Source organism: Salvia miltiorrhiza, unplaced genomic scaffold (genome assembly GCF_028751815.1).
Source record: "Salvia miltiorrhiza cultivar Shanhuang (shh) unplaced genomic scaffold, IMPLAD_Smil_shh fragScaff_scaffold_173, whole genome shotgun sequence".
Lineage (NCBI taxonomy): Eukaryota > Viridiplantae > Streptophyta > Magnoliopsida > Lamiales > Lamiaceae > Salvia > Salvia miltiorrhiza.
The window spans coordinates 1060623-1080248 of NW_026651437.1; the positions used below are offsets into that span (position 1 = coordinate 1060623).

Consider the following 19626-nt stretch of genomic DNA (forward strand, 5'->3'; position numbering starts at 1 on the left):
TAGAGCAAAGTTATCAGCAAAAGAAAGGTGTTACATCTAGGGGTGTAAATGAGTCGAGTCGAGTATCGCTATGCTCAAACTCGAACTCGCCTGTTTTCATGAAGCTCGAGCTCGAGCTCGACTCGGCCGAGCTTGATTTTTCTGAGCTCGAGCTAGACTCGTTGCCATATTTGTAAGCTCGAGCTCGACTCGGTTAAGCTCGATTGTTGATTCTTGCTCGAGTTTGAGCTCGAGCTCGAGCTCGTTTAAGTTCGTTAGGCTCGAACTTGTTTAAACTCGGTGAGCTGGAGCTCGTTTAAGCTCGTCTCATACATGCTTTAACAAATTGATAACATTACAATTTACAAATCATTCCATTACGAAAGCATGAAAAAGGCTGCATATAAGAAGTCTAGAATGAAAATATGAAATATAACATAAAAAAGTAACAAGTCTTGAATGAAAATATGAAATACAACATAAAAACATAAATTTGCAGCTTCTTCTTATAGATAGTGCCACAAGCCTACAACATGAAGTCGTCTCTCCAATACCAACAGTCGAACACCGTGTTAAGGGCTGCATACAAAAAAAATATAAAGAACATCAATTAACAAATAACAAGGCATATGAAGAAGACCCCTTCCAGATACATGAAACAAAAACAAAGCAAATAACTGAAAAAAAAAAAAAAAAAGAGAACATTCTAAGTCAGAATTTAAAGATAAACCTTTGAGATCTAAAGATAAACCTTGCTCTAGAAATGACAGATGAAAAGGAGTCGTGGCTCAGAAACATGATTGCATATGAATTCTATCTCCCAAGAAATAAGCCCAAGTGCATTAGTGACTACGCGTTCTTCCTTAAATGCCTAATGTGCAACTCCGAGGATGCAGAGCTGCTGCGACACTATGGGGTGATAAGCAACTGTTTAGGTGGGGATGCTAGAGTTTATGAGGTTATAGACAGCTGCTGTTCTGCTCTCAGTTGGTATAGTGTAGATGGTGTTTGCTATTCTCTCCTTTTATAAGTTATCTTGCTAATTACCAAATTTCATTTCTGATGCATACTTATATGATCATATATACTTGTGAAATGCTACCACACAAATCATGATCTATTTTTTTTTTTTTTTGTCTTTGCAGACCACAATTAGAAGAATCTTCCTTAAAAAACATATCAAAATTTAGGTAGTAATCCCATATATTGGAGCCCTCAACACCACCAAAACTTGAGCCATCAAGATCATCAGGGACTACATTAGCAAAAAGGTTCATGTTCCTATCAACTTGTTCGAAATTTACAGCTTCATTCTCAGCTAAACCCAACTCAACCCCAAACCCAACAAGAATTTAGGGGTTTCCTCGAATGAAGCAGCAAAACAAAAGGGGGAAATTTTTCAAACCTTGCTTTTCATGATTGAAAAAAAATAAACAACCCACAAAAATTAGGGATCAAACCCGCAAAGAATTTCACGCAGCAGTCAGCACTCAAAATCAAGAACAATTACCCGGCAAGACTTTTATGCAATATTTCATAGACAACAAGATTTCAGCAAGATTTCAACAAGATTTAAGAGAAAATAGAACCTTAAATGGCAGATCGTGCTGCACTGCTGCTGTCGCGCCGAGGAGTGGAGAGCCGTTGGTGTCGCTGCTGTTGTCGCGCCGAGCTGGGAAGCAGCCGGTGCCCGGTGACCGGTGGTGGCAGATGATGCTAATGTCGCGCCGGACCGTGCTGCACTGCTGCTGCTGTTAAGATCGTCGGATCTTCGCTGGAAAGATGAGCCGCCGTCGTGTCGGAGTGTGCCGTCGCGCCGGAGTGCGTGTCGCCGGCAACCGAGAGAGAGATGATAGATTGGGGTGGGGTGGCTGCTGCGTGCTGAGTTAGGGAGGGAGTTAGGCTGTTAGGGTTTGTCAATTGTCATGACTCATGTGTGTAATTCAAATTCTAATGGGCTTAGTAGTTGGGCCATTTTGTAGGCTCAGAAATATATTTAATTTTGGGCTTACATATAATATATTATATATATAATTGTTTGAGCTCGATTAGGCTCGCGAGCCTAACGAGTCGAGTATCAAGAAACTCGAACTCGGGCTCGATACCTAATCGAGTAGCTCGAGCTCGAGCTCGACTCGACTAACATCGAGTCGATTTCGAGTAATTTTCGAGCCGATCCCGAGTAACTCGCGAGCTAGCTCGACTCACTTACACCCCTAGTTACATCCAGCAGAACTTAAGCAAATCATATTATCACTTTCACAGCTTTACCTATTTCTTGTGTACATCAAGTTTTCATTGAAAATCAGACATTTCTAGGGGTGTAATCGAACCGAGTCGAACCGAATAGTGGTGTGCTCAAGTTTGGTTTGTTGAGTATCGAATCGAATCCCGAACTTTACTTATACTTTGAGGCTCGCGAGCGGCTCACGAGCCTAATCGAGCCTATACGAATTTTCTAAATTTATATTTATATTCAAAATATTGATTATTTTATTTTAAAAATAAATTATTTTATTTAAAATAATAAATATATTAATTATTTTCTTATGACAAATAAAATTAATTAGAGATTTAATACAATTATTATTAATTTTAGTAGATAAATATAAATTGTATATACTAATAATTTATATTTTTGAAACTGAATCACTTGACGAACATATTCACGAGTTAACGAGTCGAATATTACGAAGTTCAAGTTTGATTTATTTATTTATCGAGCTTCTTTAAACGAAGCTGAACTAACTTTTTCAAGCCGAGCTCCGAATAGTTCGCGAGCGGCTTGGTTTGTTTACACCCGCCGGAAACAGAGGAGGCGAGAAAGAGAGAGCAGTCGTGTGGGTGTGTGTGCTGTGTCGATGAGGAAGAAGAGAAAGGGGCGCCAGGCTCAAGCAGATCGACACCGGCATGGAGGCGGACGGCGGCGGCCCGCGCCGAACCTTCGTCGGCCTCAGGCGGCGGCGGCAGGAACGAGAGAAGGGAGAGAGGAGAGGCCCGTGTCAGTGTGTGCGCGTGAGTTCTGAATTGAGAGAGAGAGAGAGAGAAGGCGTGAGTAAGAGAGAGAGAAGAAGGGTTTTTGAAATTGGGCCTCTATCTTTAGGCCAAAGTTTTTCTTAAAACTGAGTTTTGGACCTTCCTATTGGGGTGAGAAAATTGAATAAATGGGCTATCAAATTTCTTTTAATTGTTTAAGTGAGTGAGCTAAATATGTGGGCTGAGTTTTATTACTGTATTTGTTATGTTGGATTTAATTTTTAATTTTTAATTTGGCTTTGATTAATTAAATTAGTTTGGGTTAAGTTTTATTAATTACTTGGATCCTTTAATTAGTTAATTATTGGAGCCCTATTATGTTAAATTATTTTTCTAATTAGATTTGATTAAGGCCGCTCCAATGAGACCCCCTAATTTTAGTGACATCTAGGGCACGATCTGGTGCGTTTATTTTATCAATCATATGGCTGTTATTCATCAGCATATACTGCATTGTTCATCAGTATATACGGCCCTGTTCATCAGTATATATGTCTTATTCATTACGAATTTTTTATATTTTATTTTTCATCAGTATATACATCTTGTTCATTAGATATACGTTTTGTTCATTAGTATTATATGTTTTATTCATTGTCCTAGTGTTTCACGAAAATTATGGGGTCTCACTGGAGCGCGCCCCGATTTGATTATATCTAATCTATTTACGAAGGGCATTGGATATCCTAAGTCGATATGATTAATGTGAGTTATTAATCCAACTCATTAATCAAGTCTTTAATTAAATTTCATTATAGTTAGAAATTATTAATAAAACTACTTGAATTATTATCTTAAAAATAATAATTTCATGATTAATTGGGATTTCTTAGAGCATCCGCATTGGGACCTCCTTGATAGCCTCCTTGATAGCCTACTTGATAGTGTTTGTGTTATTGAGTAGTTAGTGCTGCATTGGGGTTCCTTGATAGCCTACTTGATAATATTAGTTTTGATTTTATGTTTTTCATTTAAATTTAATTGCTCAAATTTAAATAACACAATTTATTACAAATTTAAATTGCATTAATTATAAAATTCTAAATATTACATAAAACTTTAATAAAATAAAAATAATTCCTAAAAATTAACTACTCTGGCCCTAGAGGTCCGAAACGAAGATAAAAAATTAACTACTCTGGCCCTAGAGGTCCTAAAAATGAATTGTAGGTGAATGAGTTGTAGGGAGAAGTATTATTTATAGAGAGAAAAGAAGATAAAAAAAAAAAAGGAAAATGGAAGAATGCCGTTGAAAGAGCCGTTGGAAAGAAAAAAAAAAAAAAGAAAAATTGAAGAAACGGTCGAAAATCGGATATAAATAATTTTTTTTTTTAATTATGGCGCGTGCAGAGCACGCGCCTACTCGAGGATACCCGATAACTCGGGTACTCCTCGAGGACCTCCACGCCGCATCGCCCTCCTCGAAGCCGGCCATCTCCTCGAGTACTCACTCGAGTACCCGCGATGCGGGTGCTCTTAGTAAACATGCATTCTCATTAGTTGAGAATTTCCAAACGTCTTAACGTGTATTCTCATAATAAAGGTTAATCGTGGGAATAAATGCTATGGGAGGAATCATTACCTTAGTAGTAAAACTGTGCAATCAGGTGGACTTACTTACATTTCAAAAACATAAAATGATATGTTGAAGAAGTATATTCGTTTCAAAAATCTTAGATCTAAAATTATTTGAAATTATTGTCTTGCTCCAATTAGAAATTACAAAAACATGAAAATCAGATTCCAAAATCGAAACCCTGTATCATCAAGCTCATAGGAGGTAGGTCGAAAAAGGGCAGTTGCAATTTTGAAATCATGCTCCATTTCAGCGCTGCAGTTTTCGGCGAAGTGAGCGCCTCCATGAATTTCACCTCAGCGGTTGGCTCGTGTCTTGCATCAGACGCCGTTCACAATCGTATGCCAAGGTCGAGTTCTAGATTCCCCCGAAGTTGCCACCTCAACTGATGAGCAGCAAGCCGCTCGACTGAACAGTCACGGCAGTCGACGCCTGCATTCTACCTTTCACTCAACCCTTACTTTCAACTTCTTAAATCTGAACGTACTTGTATGATTATCTTCATCATTTTGGATTTTGATTTTCTTCTTTGCTGTGTGTGGAAAATACAGGGCTTGACACCCAAAATTCTTGTTGGGAATTATGTGGAGAAACACAAAATAGCAAAAGAAAAAGATGATATTCAATGATGAGCAAGGAGGCACCATTTATTGGTGATAAGCAGAACATGTCGTTAAGAAAATGATTGACCTGCTTGTCAATGGAGAAGCTGGGTTATCTCTCTCTCTCTTAGTCCCATTTGATATTGAATTAATTGGGGGAAATTGCAAATGGAAGACGCATGTGTGATAATTGTAATTTTTGGGATGAATTGTTTAGAGGAGAATCTTATAATTTCGGGAAAATTGTCTGTTGATATTGCTAAACTTGGTGAGCTCAACATTTTGTCATCTTCATTTTAATGAATTGAAGGGAAGGTTTTTGTGATCATTATCCCCTGGTACTGTCTGTTTATTTCGTTGACAGTGGTGACCATATATCTCTATTGTGGTAGATATCCTAAAGTCTTGCTAATTTGCGATGCAGGTTCCGTGATTTTGTGCGTTAGAAATTAGACTTATATCTGGTGATTGATATATTTATTTGCTTTAGCTATTTTGTTGTCCACCCTCAACACCACCTGAATTTACAAGAAATCAAACACTAGAAATCATAAATCACAAGTTGGAGGACAAATTGATATATATAAATCAAACACACAAATTCAATCAACAACATACAAACTCTGAAAAAAAAAAAAAGAAAAAAAAAGAGCATAAATAAATAAATAAAAGACATAGTTTGAAAGAAAACAAATAAAATAAATAAAACTGATAAAACTCGAAAAAAAATTAGGATGAACAACTGCAATCTTCAATTTTGCAAAATATAAATCTAAGCCATGAAAACTATAAAAAAAATAAATTAGAAAATTAAAGATTGAAAAATATGAAAAGGAATGGACCTATATATAGGCACATGAGAAAAATACAGTACAGTACTAAAAAATACTGATAAAAGCCTGAAATTTAAAAAAATCCCGTAAATCTGTGGGTCATTATTCACTACTGCGCGCGATTTTCTTGTTTCGGCAAGATTTCTTTCGTTCAAATTTCGATTTGCAATTCGTTTGCGCTCACGAACTTATATCGCGATGATCTACAACTTTCATTAAGACCATATCTCCAAATTCAGCTTTAATATTTCGGTAAATTATAGTATCAAATTATGAGCAAGTATTATATTTCAGAAGATAAAAGAATTTAAACACAAAACAATTATTAAACACTCAATTTCATATAAAATTGACATTATAAGAAAATTAAAACAATGAAAAAATGAGTGTTATCACGGACGACGGCGCTACGCAGGCAGCAGCAGACCGCGAGCGCCGGTGCGGAGCGATCAAGCTACGGAGCGTTGACACGATGGGCGTGCCAAGGGATTCGATGGTGGCGTGTGGATGGGTGGAAAGTAATTATTACTCCCTCCGTCCACGAAAAACATGCCACTTTGCTTTCGGCACGGGTTTTAAGAAAATGTGAGTAAAGTTGGTAGTGGAGTAAGAGTCCCACTTTAAATGTGAGTGGAGTTGTGTGGACCCTACTACTAAAAATGGAAGTGGCATATTTTTTGTGGACGGACGAAAAAGGAAATTGTGGCATATTTTTGGTGGACGGAGGGAGTAGAATTTATTGGATAATTAAATGAGGAAGAAAGAAGAGTCCGGTAAAAGAAAATACTTAATACTTACTGTTGCAATTTGATAGAGAGTGAAAAAAGGCTTTTGTGATTTGATAGAGAGAGAGATTTGTTGAGATCATTTTTCTGTATTTAATTATTTTTATTAAAATATGTATCATCCCTTTTCAATTTTTTTTTTTTATGAACGTAATATTTTAGTACCCACATATTTTATTTTTGCTGCAACAATGGCATGATTACTTGTAATTATGATATTTTTTGGAAACATATCTCACCATTAGAAAAACTTTCCACTTTGCAGACACAACTAGGACACGGCAGATATGTCAACAAATTGTCGCGCATTTTTCACGCGCTCCATAACTGATTAGTTTGAACCATGCCCCTGATGTACCATAACAAGTATCGCTGTTTTTTTTTTTTTTTTTGGTCAAAAACCAAAAGTTGAGTATAGTTCATGTATTTATAGGCAATTAATTCATAAAATTTTAATAATCATAAAATGAGAATATATTAATCATAATTATTTTTTTGTGTAATTAATTATTTTACCCTTAATAAAATTATAATCCAAATACATAAAAATATATATATAATTAAAAGACAATTCAATTAAATAAATTGGAACAAAAAAGAAAAACGTAAGAAAACTCCCAAGTAATCCCACCCCCGCCCCCACCCAATTTCTTCTTCTCTTTTCAGACTCTAGCAACCATCGCTGGCTCATCTTCCCCCCCCCCCCCCAAAAAAAAAAAAAACACACACACACACCCAATTTCTTCTACTATGTCGAAGTTGCAAAGGGTATTTAAGTAAAAGTTTTTATAATTAATATATTATTAATTTTATGGTTGTAATTAACTTTTATTTAATCAAAATGGCTATTTTAATATTTGCCTCTTCATATTATATACTTTTATATTTTGAATTTCATTCGCATAATATTTTACTTAAAATTTAATACATAAAAGTTAAAACCCTTTGTAAGACCATAATAGAATACTCTATAAGGGCCTTTTATCCATTCAAAATATATTTTGTGATGTTTTATTATAAACTTGTGTCCTAATAACACCATAATTTGAATGGTGTTATTAAATTAAATTCGTATTGCCTTTTACTAGTATTAATTTTTGTGCATGTAGGAGCTAGTATATATGTATATATTATCTACCAATTGATTAAGTAGTCATATGTCAATCCACTTAAACGAAATATTTCTCTACAAAAAATAATACATACTAAATTAATTTTAAATTGTTAGTACTTTTTAATTAATTATTACAACCCCCATAAATTGTAACACCATCAATTAATATGAAGGGTAAATATCACTTTTTGGCCCATCGTTTGAGCGTTTTCTCAAATATATCCCACCCTAAGCATATTTACAAAACAATACCCATCGTTTCAAATTTTTCTTATTTGTGGCCCGCAAAAATTTTCCGGCTACCGGTAAATGACGTGTTCCGGCCAAGTGCCATGTAGCTATTACACGTCAGCATTTAAAAAAAAGAAAAAAGAAAAGAAAATACACATCATAAGTTAAAGAATAATAGAAAATCCCACCTCACCTCACTTAAAAGTGAGAAAAACGGTTCATCTCCTAATTCTTTCTAAATTTCTCTCTTCAGCGCGCCAAACCTCCATAGTCTTCAACCTCCATCGTCTTCAACCTCCACCTTCGATTTCTCCCTTCCCCCCGCCTACCCCGCCTATCCCGCAGCCCTACCCCGCCCCAGCGCCGCCCTGCCCCGCCCCAGCCCTGCCCCGCCCCAGCGCAGCCGTACCCCGCCCCAGCGCAGCCGTACCCCGCCCCAGCGCTGCCCCGCCCCAGCCCTGCCCCGCCCCAGCGCAGCCCTACCCCGCCCCAGCGCCGCCCTGCCCCGCCCCAGCGCTGCCCCAGATACCCTGTTTTATGGTAATTTTTGGATACTTTGTTTTATGGTAATTTCTTGAGGAGAATGTTTTGTGTTCACATGACGTTTCTGTTTAGATTGAAATGGTGGTTGCTCTAATACCGTGTTTATGGTAATTTATCATTGCAGAGTATGTCTAGTCTGTTGGTTAGACTTAAGATTTGGTATGATGGGAAGTTTGTTGGTAATAATCAATATGTAGAAAAACAGTGTTTGGACATTCCTGAATATGATGTGTTCGAGTTTGAGGAGGCATTATGCTGCTGCGCTGGGGAGGTTGAAGAATCCTCTGCTGCGCTGGGGAGGTTGAAGACGATGGAGGATTATGTTGAAGACGATGGTGGAGGTTTTTCTCACTTTTAAGTGAGGTGAGGTGGGATTTTCTATAATTCTTTAACTTATGATGTGTATTTTCTTTTCTTTTTTCTTTTTTTTAAATGCTGACGTGTAATAGCTACATGGCACTTGGCCGGAACACGTCATTTACCGGTAGCCGGAAAATTTTTGCGGGCCACAAATAAGAAAAATTTGAAACGGTGGGTATTGTTTTGTAAATATGCTTAGGGTGGGATATATTTGAGAAAACGCTCAAACGATGGGCCAAAAAGTGATATTTACCCTAATATGAAAGAAAAATTTATACTCCGTTCGTTCCTGAAATAAGTTCCTCTTTTTCCTTTTTGGGATGTCCCCCAAATAAGTTCATCTATCTTTCTTTTCATTCTTGGACAACTACCCCACCACTAATAATACTTTAATTATACTTACTTTTCACTTTTTCACCACTCTCAATACTAATTATAACACTTTTTCACCTTTTCACCACTCTCAATACTAATTAAGTATAACAGATTTTTCTCCACTATCAATACACTTTACCATTTTTCCTTAAAGCCCGTGCCGTCCCCAAAGAGGAACTTATTTTGGTTGAGATTAATATCATTTAATCAACACCATCAATTTAATTTGGTTAAATTTATTTAGCCAAATAAAAAGTTTAGTTAATTTAATTAAGACATTAGAAGACATGTTGAAGCATATATAGATATATATTACAATTAATCGTAGTAAATAGTTAAAACCGAGAATGTTGAATAGATTAGTGGGATACATGATTAAAACACAAAATAACTTATGTTTCCAATTCACCCCAGCTTGTACAGTGCTAGGGAGATATTGAAAACACAGCCATTTAGAGAGAGGCGAGGCATCAGCGGCAGCGGCAGATCCTGCCCACATTCACCGGCGCCGGAGGATTCGGGTCGGACCCATCGCGCGGCGGGTCCAGAACTACCGCCAAGAATTCCTCATCGTCGCACATAAATCGGATCTTCTCCACCCTTTTGATTAAAGCTTCTTTTCCCTGAAAATATTTTTATTATATCCAACTGTAAATAAAAACAAAAATGTATAAAAAGTTCTTCACCTGAATCTTTGCCCAATTAATCTCGCACACTTTGTTGCTGGAGATAAGTTCCCCAGTATCAGTGTAGGTGTTGCGCCATTCGTAGTTGCAGAGAATGTTCTTCATTTTCTGCGCGGCGGCGGCCCTTGTGAAATTGACAAAGGCGTAGCCCAAGTTGCCCAGCCTTCTGTAAGAACAGAGAGAGAAAGAGAGAGGGTAAGCTACGTACAAAAGAATATGATAAAATAACTTTTTTTTTACCTGAAATCAAAAGGGAGGTAAAAAAAATCGTAAGCAACAGAGTAAGTTTTACAGTAACCGTCCAGGAATTTCAGCATGAAATCTCTCCTACACAAAACAAATTAATGTGTAGATCATCAGAAGAAGGAATTTCATTAATGCAAAAGAATAGGCAAAAATCTAAAATCTTTGACATGGATACTTTTGGAAATGCATTTATTAGGAGTTCGGAGTTAAATTAATGATGAGCATTAATAAATCATGAGCAATCATGTGCATGAAGCATAAATGCATACATGCATGCAGATCGATGAAGATGAAAAGAATAATAGTAAACACATTTAATGCAGAGATTCGGAAGATTTGCCTTTTTGGAGCACAAATCAGTTGCTAGACAACAAGAGTAGCAGATAGACTATCACTAACAAGCAGTCGCCAATTAAAGCTGCAAATATAGGAGCCAAACAACATGCATTCCCGATTAATGTTTCAGGATTTTGGCAGCCTTCTATCCCATATTATGAACTTACAGAAACAGACATATCAACGAATAAAAATAAACGGCAGATTGTAAAAATATGAAAATGACAAAAACCCAAAATCAATATTTCGAAAATTGTTCAAAACAATATAATTAGAAAAAAGAAAACTTGAAATTATGCAAGAAGAGCCGATAACCTGCCTGAGTTGATTTGGTATGTTTCTTATCATTAAAGTAGTCTTCGAAGAGGCGGCGGCGGCGGTGCCTGGTGCAACTTTAGGCCGCCATTCTAGCTTTGGCGGCTCACTGTGCAACTTCGATGCCCTTCGAAGGCGAGGTGGCAGGAACTTTTTACCATTTTTGGGTCTCTGCTGGCCGGAGCTTTCGCCGCAAATAGGCGGCATTGCGGCGGGGTGCTCGTACTGAGTGTGAGGGTACGATATTATGCATGGCAGCGGCGGCGGAAGGGGATGTAGAGGTGGTGGTGCTGGCAGGGTTGGCCGCCATTCCTCAGCTTCAGGATTTAGTGGCTTCGGGAGTTTCATACACATCGTGAGAAGAGAGAGACAGAAGAGAGTGAGAGAGAGGTGGTTTTGAAATTGAAGGGCTTCTCTTCTTCGCCCCCCTCCTACCTATATAGTGTACTGTATGACAAAACTGACATTCTATATCATGCTAGAGATATAAAATACGGTTACTCAATTCATAACATTTCGTTGATTTAATAGTAATGCATAAAAACAGTACTACATAAATAAAGAAGCTCTCAAATAAAATCATTCTGCTCTCAACTCCCAAATCGTTCACTGTTAACTAAGTATTATTGTAATCTTAATATATTATTCGCACATATTCTCACATCAAAGAAAAATAGTTTAGACTCTTGAGTGGATTTTTTGCACTAACATTCATTATTAATTCCGCAAAATTAGTACTATCTTATTTTTATTGTAATGTAATTTTATATTTAAAAGAAAAAATAATTATTATAAAATGTTGTGGTTGAATGATTGAATTGGATATTCATAAATCTCTTAAAATAGATATGGTAGTCTTGAATTAAATATTGAATAATTTGAATAGTTGATTGATTTGACTATGCACTAGTCATTTATAAATCTCTCAAATATGAAAGATTTGATTGTAATAAATATTGCTGATATAAAAGAGATGAAAATTAATGTAAAGTTATTGACTAAAAATCCAAAATAAAATTTAAAGAAGTTATTAATGATGTGATAGTGTGGGAAGTTGTTTTTTTTTTTTTTTTTTTTTTTTTAACTTTATCATTTGGAGAAGAGATGAATTCAAATAGGATAGAGGGTGAGGGTTGAGGGTGTAGCCGTGTAGCTGAAGAATTTTAATTATTAGTATGACATTAATGTGTAGAATAGGAATACAGGATTTAAGGGTAATTAAAATATTTTATCTCTTTTATCCTTGTTAAAGGAAATATTTTCTTTCAGCCAAGAAACGTAACACCCACTCGTGAATGATCATGAATAAATCTACATAAATTAGCCATTCTCGTTAATATAAAATAAGCAAAATTGTCTTAAATAGTCGAACAATTTCAAAAATAACAAAAAATTATTAAACAGTGACAAATTAGTTTCAAAAAAGTTACTATTGGACTAAAACTCAGATATGAAATTTAAATATAGAAATTAATAACGACCTACTCAACATCTTTTATGTACAAATCAAGCAACTATTTAAGAGTTAATGCTAATCAAGCAATTAGGGGTGGGAAGATAGGGTTCGGGTATAGGGTACCCGATTACCCGATTCGAAAAAATCGGGTATCGGGTACCCTATACCCGAAAAATTCGAGGTCGGGTTCGGAATCGGGTAGCTTAGGGTGTAAAAAATCGGGTATTGGATATACCCGAATACCCGATTAAAAATAAGGCTTAATTTTAAGTTATAAAATTAATTTTTAATTTCAAATTTCATCCCTGTATTTCGACTAATTCTCTCATTTAGTCCCTCTCGCCGCGCCTCCACACATCCACGCCTCTGCACCCAGCTGCGACCCCGTCGCCAGTCGCCGTTCCCGTCGAACCCAGGCCACACCGCGCAAGAGCTGTACTGCACAGCAGCAGCTGTTTGCTCCAGGACTCCACCGCGCAGCAGCAGCAGCAACAGTCTCGCTGGTGCCGCTTCCTAGCTCCGACAACAGTCAACAGGTATGCCGGCGAATTTTAATTTTAAAACATGCTGCAATATCAGACTTGTTTTTTTATTATTAGGATTTGAATTTTAAAATACCAGCGAAATAGGAACAATTGAATTTGCTGTTTGTTCGTTGATGTTGAATTTAATTGAATGATGTGGAAGTTTTGAGTTTGCTATTTGTTTCAACTTTACAGACATTTTCATTTAAAAAAAAATTGGGTATTTCGGGTATTAGGGTACCCTATTACTTGAAATACCCGATTTTCACAGTTTGACTTAACAGATGCAATTTTGACCGGATAACTTAGGGTACCCGAATATCCGACTCGGGTATTAGGGTACCCGATTTTTTTTTCAGATTCAGGGTCGGAATTAGGGTTTTGATCTTATTCGGGATCGGGTACCCAATTTTTTCGGGTAGGGTACCCGATTCCCAACCCTACAAGCAACTACATGTTGTGTCTTGAATCTTGATTTTTGTTTACGTTTTGCGGAATATTATATATAATTATTTTAATTTTAATTTTTAAAGTTCAATTTTTTTTTCATTAAAAACAATATATAAAATTATGATTACAACAAGAAATTGTAAAAAATAAAATCAAGCAATAACTATGAGATTATAATAATCCATTCTATAGCCAATAGCTCACTCATTCTATAGACAAAAGCTAACCAGTTCTATAGCCAAAACATAATCCAGTAGATAACTCATTCTACTTTTTCCTTCTGTACTCTTGTTATTGGTACTACTGGTACCTGATTTTAATACTAGTTTTTACCCCTTTTCTGCTAAAAAAAAAAAAAAAAGCTAACCCATGAAATTACATAGAATAAAAAATTGAGAAAAATGAAAATTTAATGATGAACAATGGGTAAAATACGTGAGGAAAATAAGAGGATTTTTGTGTGTGCAAAAATATTGCAAATGTCATGTTTATTTATAGAGAAAAAAAATATATTATATATGTATATATATAATATACTATCATAATATCTAAATTAAAATTACAACCAATCAAATAGTGACAAATAACTTACATTTTGGCTACAAAAGAAATAGACCACACCGGTCTGATTAGGTCTCCATGCGCTCTAGGTCTGTTGAAACAAATTTAATTGTAATGAATTTATTATTTGTTTTTAATTGTTTGTTGATGACGTGGCATAGTCGACCTACACCATATGGTCGCCAATATATATGGTCTAAGAGTTGGCGCAGCAAGGCTCGCTCAGCCGACTCAAGCCGTGCTCAAGTGAGTCCTGCCCCAATGCTGAGCCCCAGGCTCAAGAGGGGGCGTGATGAAACAAGTCCGGCTCGTATGGGCTTATGTGGAATGCGTATTATGCATTTTTTCCTTGAAAAGAAATTAAAAAGATCATTTTTTTAATCGCTGAAATTTTTAAGATTTTAATTTGAATTAAATATAGCTTATCTTTTTATACAGCACTATACATTGTAAAGTACTCTATACTTTTCAATGTGAGATTTAAAATACAAAATCAAATTAATGTAACTTCTCTTTTTATAGTACTACCCATTATAGAGAAGTCTGCACTCTTCGATGTGAGATTAAATACAAAATTAAATTAATGTATCTTATCTTTTTATAATGCACTGCAAATTGTAGAAAAAAGTGCATTTTTCGATGTGAGATTCAATATAAAATCAAATTAATGTATCTTTTCTTATTATAGTACACTCCATATTTTCAAAGTGTATGTTTTCAAATAATTTTAATTGTAATTTTTAATTTCTATTTTACTTATTATAATATTCAATTTTTGAATTTAATTTTAAAATGTTCATATTTACCGAATGGAAATAAAATCCCCATTGCGGAGGATTGCCTATGTAAGGTTGGCGTCCACCTCTGTAGAGCCTCCAAAGATAGTTAAGATTTGATTTAAATAAAATAAAAACACTTACTAATGCGGATATGTCTTTGGTAAAAATATTATACCTATTGAAGTATCCCACATTGGATTGGAGATGATGGCATGAGCCACTTTATATGGTATCAGAGCCAACTCAATTCAATGATGGGCTCCCCAATATCATTGTCAACAGATGGCGTTTGGGATAGTCCACGCTGCGCATACGGGGGGTGTATTGAAGTGTCCCACATTGGATTGGAGATGGTGGCAAGAGCCACTTTATATGGTGAAGCAACCCACTCCCTCCCTTTTAAGGTCTTTTAAAAGAGAAATGGGCCCAATATCCATTTATAACAATACCGAATTTTGTATTGATTTTTGTCTATGAATAAAGCCCCAGTATTACTATATTTTCATAAATAAACTAAATCTCTCTTTTTCTTACAATTTTCCTTCTCGTATTTTCTCCATTCTACATCTCTGTTTATTTGCGTTAGTCTCCTGGTAGTGTGGATTAGAATATTACCCCAACTTTTTTGTTCCATCAATACAAACAGTCTGGGTTATACTCCCTCCGTCGGCTAAAAGTAGACCACTTTGATTGTACACGAGATTTAATAAAATTGGTGATGATTTTGATGTAGTGGAGAAAGGGTCCCACCATTTTATGGGATGTGTGGTTGAGATTGAATTTGGGGTGGGTTTTTTTGTAAATAAACAGTGTTTGTAAGGATAAAAGATTAAAGTGGGTGGTGGGACCATTTCCATAAGAGGAAAGTGGTTTACTCTTTGCGGACGCCCAATATAGTAAAAGTGGTCTACTTTTGGCGGACGGAGGGAGTAATTCACTTCTAAGAGTATCTCCAATGCATGGTGTCTTAGGGATGTCTTAGATTGGGCTAAAAATACATATTTTAATGCATTGAGTCTTAGAGAGTGTCTTAGATCCTCATTTCCACATAATACATATTTCTACACTTCTATTTTTAAATTCTCAATTTCATTAAAATTAAAATTAAACATTACAATAATTAAAATAAAATTAAGACATAATTAAAAAATTACATAATTTTAATAATAAAAAATTACAATAATTAAAATTAACAATAAATATTACTAATTTAAATACAATACAATGAATTAAATAACAATAATTAAAAATTGGGCTAAAAATTAAAAAGAATTAAAAAAGTCAAATCAATTTTACCTACCCACCCACCGCCCCACCCCACTCTTTCTTCTTCTTCTTCTTCCCCCATCTCTCCCCAGACTCACCTCTGTAAATTTTTCGTTTCTTTTTTAATTCTTCTTCCCCCATTTCTCATCCCTTCTTGTAATTTTTCGTTTTTTTTTTTTAAATTTCCGCGCGTCTCCCACACGCGACCATCCTTTCTCTCCTTCGCCCCGGGTCGCCCACTCGACACGGCCTCGCACCTGGCCGGCACTCCAACGCTGCTCGCCTCCCAGCGCCCCGGATCGACACTCCCTTCGACCCCCCGACTGGAGATGCTCTAACAGACACAGAGTTATAATTTTATTAGATTTTTTTAATATAATAATATTAGGTATATCTTTAAAATAAAATTTATTATAAATAATATATAATTAAAAATGAAGGAAAAAAAATTAAACATATTATAAAGTTGGACGAAAGTCACGAGTAGAGAGTCTGAAAAAAGAAAAAGAAACACTTGTAAAATACAAAAGTGAGCTTTTGATAAATCTTGAATTTCAACAAAACTAGAAATATCTTGACCAATCCGAAACAAAACAATAAAAAGTTGATGTCAAAATTTCAAAAACGATCACCAGAATCCCCCAAAAAACGGTGACAAATTTTTGTTATGTTTGAGAATATTTGGCGTTTTCCTACAATTGTAACTCATAAATCCCAAGGCCTTTATTTTCATCATACATCAAAACTCTCACTTTCTGCAGCCTGCATGAAAATCCACTTTCCCCTCTGTTTCAGGTAATAATCCTCTCACTTTTCCTCATAGACATTTCGTCGAACATATGGAAGACACACTCTCTCTCTCATCTTTGTCTCTCAAAACAAGCAACAGATTTTGCCGTTTTCAACAAAGGTTTACTGCCTCATTCGAACGGGTTTGACCCGCAAAATCGTCTCTGACCATCAGATTCTTTGCCTTCATCAGTAAATTGATCAGACAGTTTCCGTTTTCAGCTTAATCATCTCTCTGAAACGCTGGTGCTGCAAAAGGAAATCATCAAAAATAGTTGCTAGAAACAAGCAAACAAAAGGTGCTGTTTTCAGACAGAATATGCGTTGTTTTCTACGTCTAAATCTGTGTGAGAAAAGCTGGCTCAGATTATAGAGTTGAATGAGAGTTTTTATGTTTAGTTTGCGTAAGTTTTGATTAGGGCGAGACACATGATGATCTTTTAGATAGTGTTGCAAGTAAACAAATTTATGGATCATTTACTATTTTCCCTATAAATGTTTACTTACGAAAATTTGGTAAAGTATTACTTCATTGATATCTGTTTTTTTTTTTCTTCAAAGCTTGATTTCACTTTCAAGTTTTCACTTGTCATTTATAAGATTTAACTTTATGGATTTAGGTTTAAATAATTGCACTACGTATAAAGTACTTGTACTTGACTCATGGTTTTAAGATATTGAATCCTATATGAAGCACAATTTTCTTTGTATATTCTTTTTTAGGTTAAATACAATTACTCCCTCCGTCCCATGAAGCATGACACACTTCTTTTCGACACGAGAATTAAGAAATTGGTATTTTGTGTGTTAAGTGAAAAAGTGAAAATGTGAATAAAGGGTAAATTTTTTGTTATTTTTATAAACGTGTCATGGTTCGTGGGACAGACCAAAAAGGAAACTGTGTCATGCTTCGTGGGACGGAGGGAGTATTTTATAACTTTTTTTAGAGTACCAGTACTATTTTATATGTTAAGTTCAAAAAATTCATAGTTTTCTTTTTTATCAAAAATTAAGTTTCTATTATAATTCAACTCTAGCATTGTATTCTTCATTCACAACTAGTTTTTCTTTTATTGTTTCCTTAAAATGTCAGTTGAATTTAAGGAGGCTTTAAATAAACGAAAAATCTTTCTCTCCAAAAAAGAAAAGGTAAAGGAAAAATCTTATGATCTCGATCTCGATCAAGTCATTATTAATGTATAGTATTTTTTTTCTCTATTACCTTAACTTGCATGTATAGGAAAAATCTTTCTCTATTTTTTTCTATATGATCTCGATCTCGCCATTATTAATGTATATTTAAAGAATTTATGAATTATGAGAGAGAGAGACTAAAAATATATTTAAAGCCCATTTTGGGTCCATAAAAACGGGTCGGGCTTGTGGCAGTGTTTTTTCTCCAACATTCAAGACCAGTCCAGCCCAATTTCGAAATTCCAATAATTATTTTTGTTGCTTTAGAATTTCAGATCCCAAGCAAAATTAAGTTTAGCGAAGAAAATCGTGGTGGAAATGACGTTTTTTCCCCTTTGCCTTTGATTTATTGAATCTAAAAATTGTAGATGAATAAAATGAAATCTGAAAAAGTTTGAAAGCCCAATCAAGTTAGCAGGTGTCCCCTATATGCCGACTCACAGATCTTTCCTAGAAATGAGAATAGTATGTTAGGTAGAAAATGATTGTGCCTTTGAACTCGCAAATTACGCTTTTTATTTTTTATTTTTTATTTCCCAAGAATTTGATTCAATGTTGTTTCAGTAATCCATACAACGTGGAGACTGCTGAATCGTCGTTTTTAGATGTGATGTTGTGTTGTGTTGGCCGCATGCATTTTGCATTCATATTTAGGCATACAATCAAAGCGTGTGAGTGTGAGGCAACACACAAATTCCTAAGCTTCTTCAACTCAAATGGAAGACTCTCTCTCGCCACAGTCGGCAACTCCTCATGATGGAGTATTTTTTTGGGTTCTAGGTAAAATAAAAAATAAATGCCATTTATACAATACTACTTTTCAATTGAACCTAAAAAAATTGAGTAATATTTTGAAGTGTCAATATTTAAAAAAGAATAATGAGTAATATTTGAAATAAAGTAGTGTGTTTTTTAATTCCCTTTGTATCCTTAGAGCTTAGGCGATCGCACTCTTGTCTTGCAATTCCAGCAAAGTGGAAGCCTTTTTGTCTTGTTTAAATGTGGATGGGCCTATGCCAACAGTTGTCATCTTTAAATTAGTCGACACTGATTATTGTAGAAAAGCAAGTTTTGATTGCGAGTCCTCAAAACTTTCAACTATGTTATTGATAAACATCAATTTTGTTGTTGAGTTTTCTACTACTCCATATAACGTATGCCAAAAGAATTTATTGAATTTTGGAAGTTTTAAGGACTTGGACCCAAGAATTGTCAGATTGCAACCCAAAATTTAGTGCACGTCTACGTTGTTGAAACATTATAAAATTCTTTAAAATGAGATCAAGTGACTAGAAATTGAACTCTCGGGCTACTTTTAAAAGTAATCATTTTGCTAAAGATAAGCAGTAGTCCCTACAATAATAGTAAAATTGTATTTGAATTTACATGAATGCAGCGTATTTTCGTTCAAAATCAATGGCGGCAGTGTGCGAGGGAGGACAGCGTTAATTCGGTTATAATTAGATTTTCATTTTTTTCTTCTTAATTAATTTTTAAACTACTTTCATTATGCTAAATTTGCATATTTACATAAAAAGTGGCTATATGTTGTGTGTTTGTATAGTGGTGGCTAGATTTGTCTTTAATATA

General features: G+C 35.3%; 1 protein-coding gene and 1 long non-coding RNA gene across 2 annotated transcripts; both read right to left on the minus strand.

The window, feature by feature from the left end:
- Window positions 1-367: 367 nt before the first annotated feature.
- On the minus strand, window positions 368-1836 carry LOC131002717 (uncharacterized). The gene is made up of 2 exons (XR_009094387.1): window positions 1569-1836; window positions 368-558 (listed from the first exon to the last, which is right to left on the minus strand). It is a non-coding gene; the product is annotated as an uncharacterized LOC131002717 (long non-coding RNA).
- A 7944-nt stretch (window positions 1837-9780) lies between these two features.
- On the minus strand, window positions 9781-11371 carry LOC131002679 (protein MEI2-like 7). The gene is made up of 4 exons (XM_057929150.1): window positions 11022-11371; window positions 10361-10447; window positions 10121-10286; window positions 9781-10057 (listed from the first exon to the last, which is right to left on the minus strand). Exons 1-4 carry the CDS (start codon window positions 11369-11371, stop codon window positions 9905-9907), a joined length of 756 nt encoding a protein of 251 aa, XP_057785133.1. The 3' UTR covers window positions 9781-9904.
- Window positions 11372-19626: the final 8255 nt, after the last annotated feature.

What these genes read in the sequence shown, in the direction of transcription:
- LOC131002679 (XM_057929150.1), bottom strand. Translation starts at nt 11,371, where the DNA reads ATGTGTATGAAACTCCCGAAGCCACTAAATCCTGAAGCTGAGGAATGG. An exon ending in TACCTCCCTTTTGATTTCAG is followed by an intron (nt 10,287 to 10,360) that starts GTAAAAAAAAAG and finishes CTGTTCTTACAG; the next exon opens with AAGGCTGGGCAACTTGGGCT. An exon ending in TTAATTGGGCAAAGATTCAG is followed by an intron (nt 10,058 to 10,120) that starts GTGAAGAACTTT and finishes AAATATTTTCAG; the next exon opens with GGAAAAGAAGCTTTAATCAA.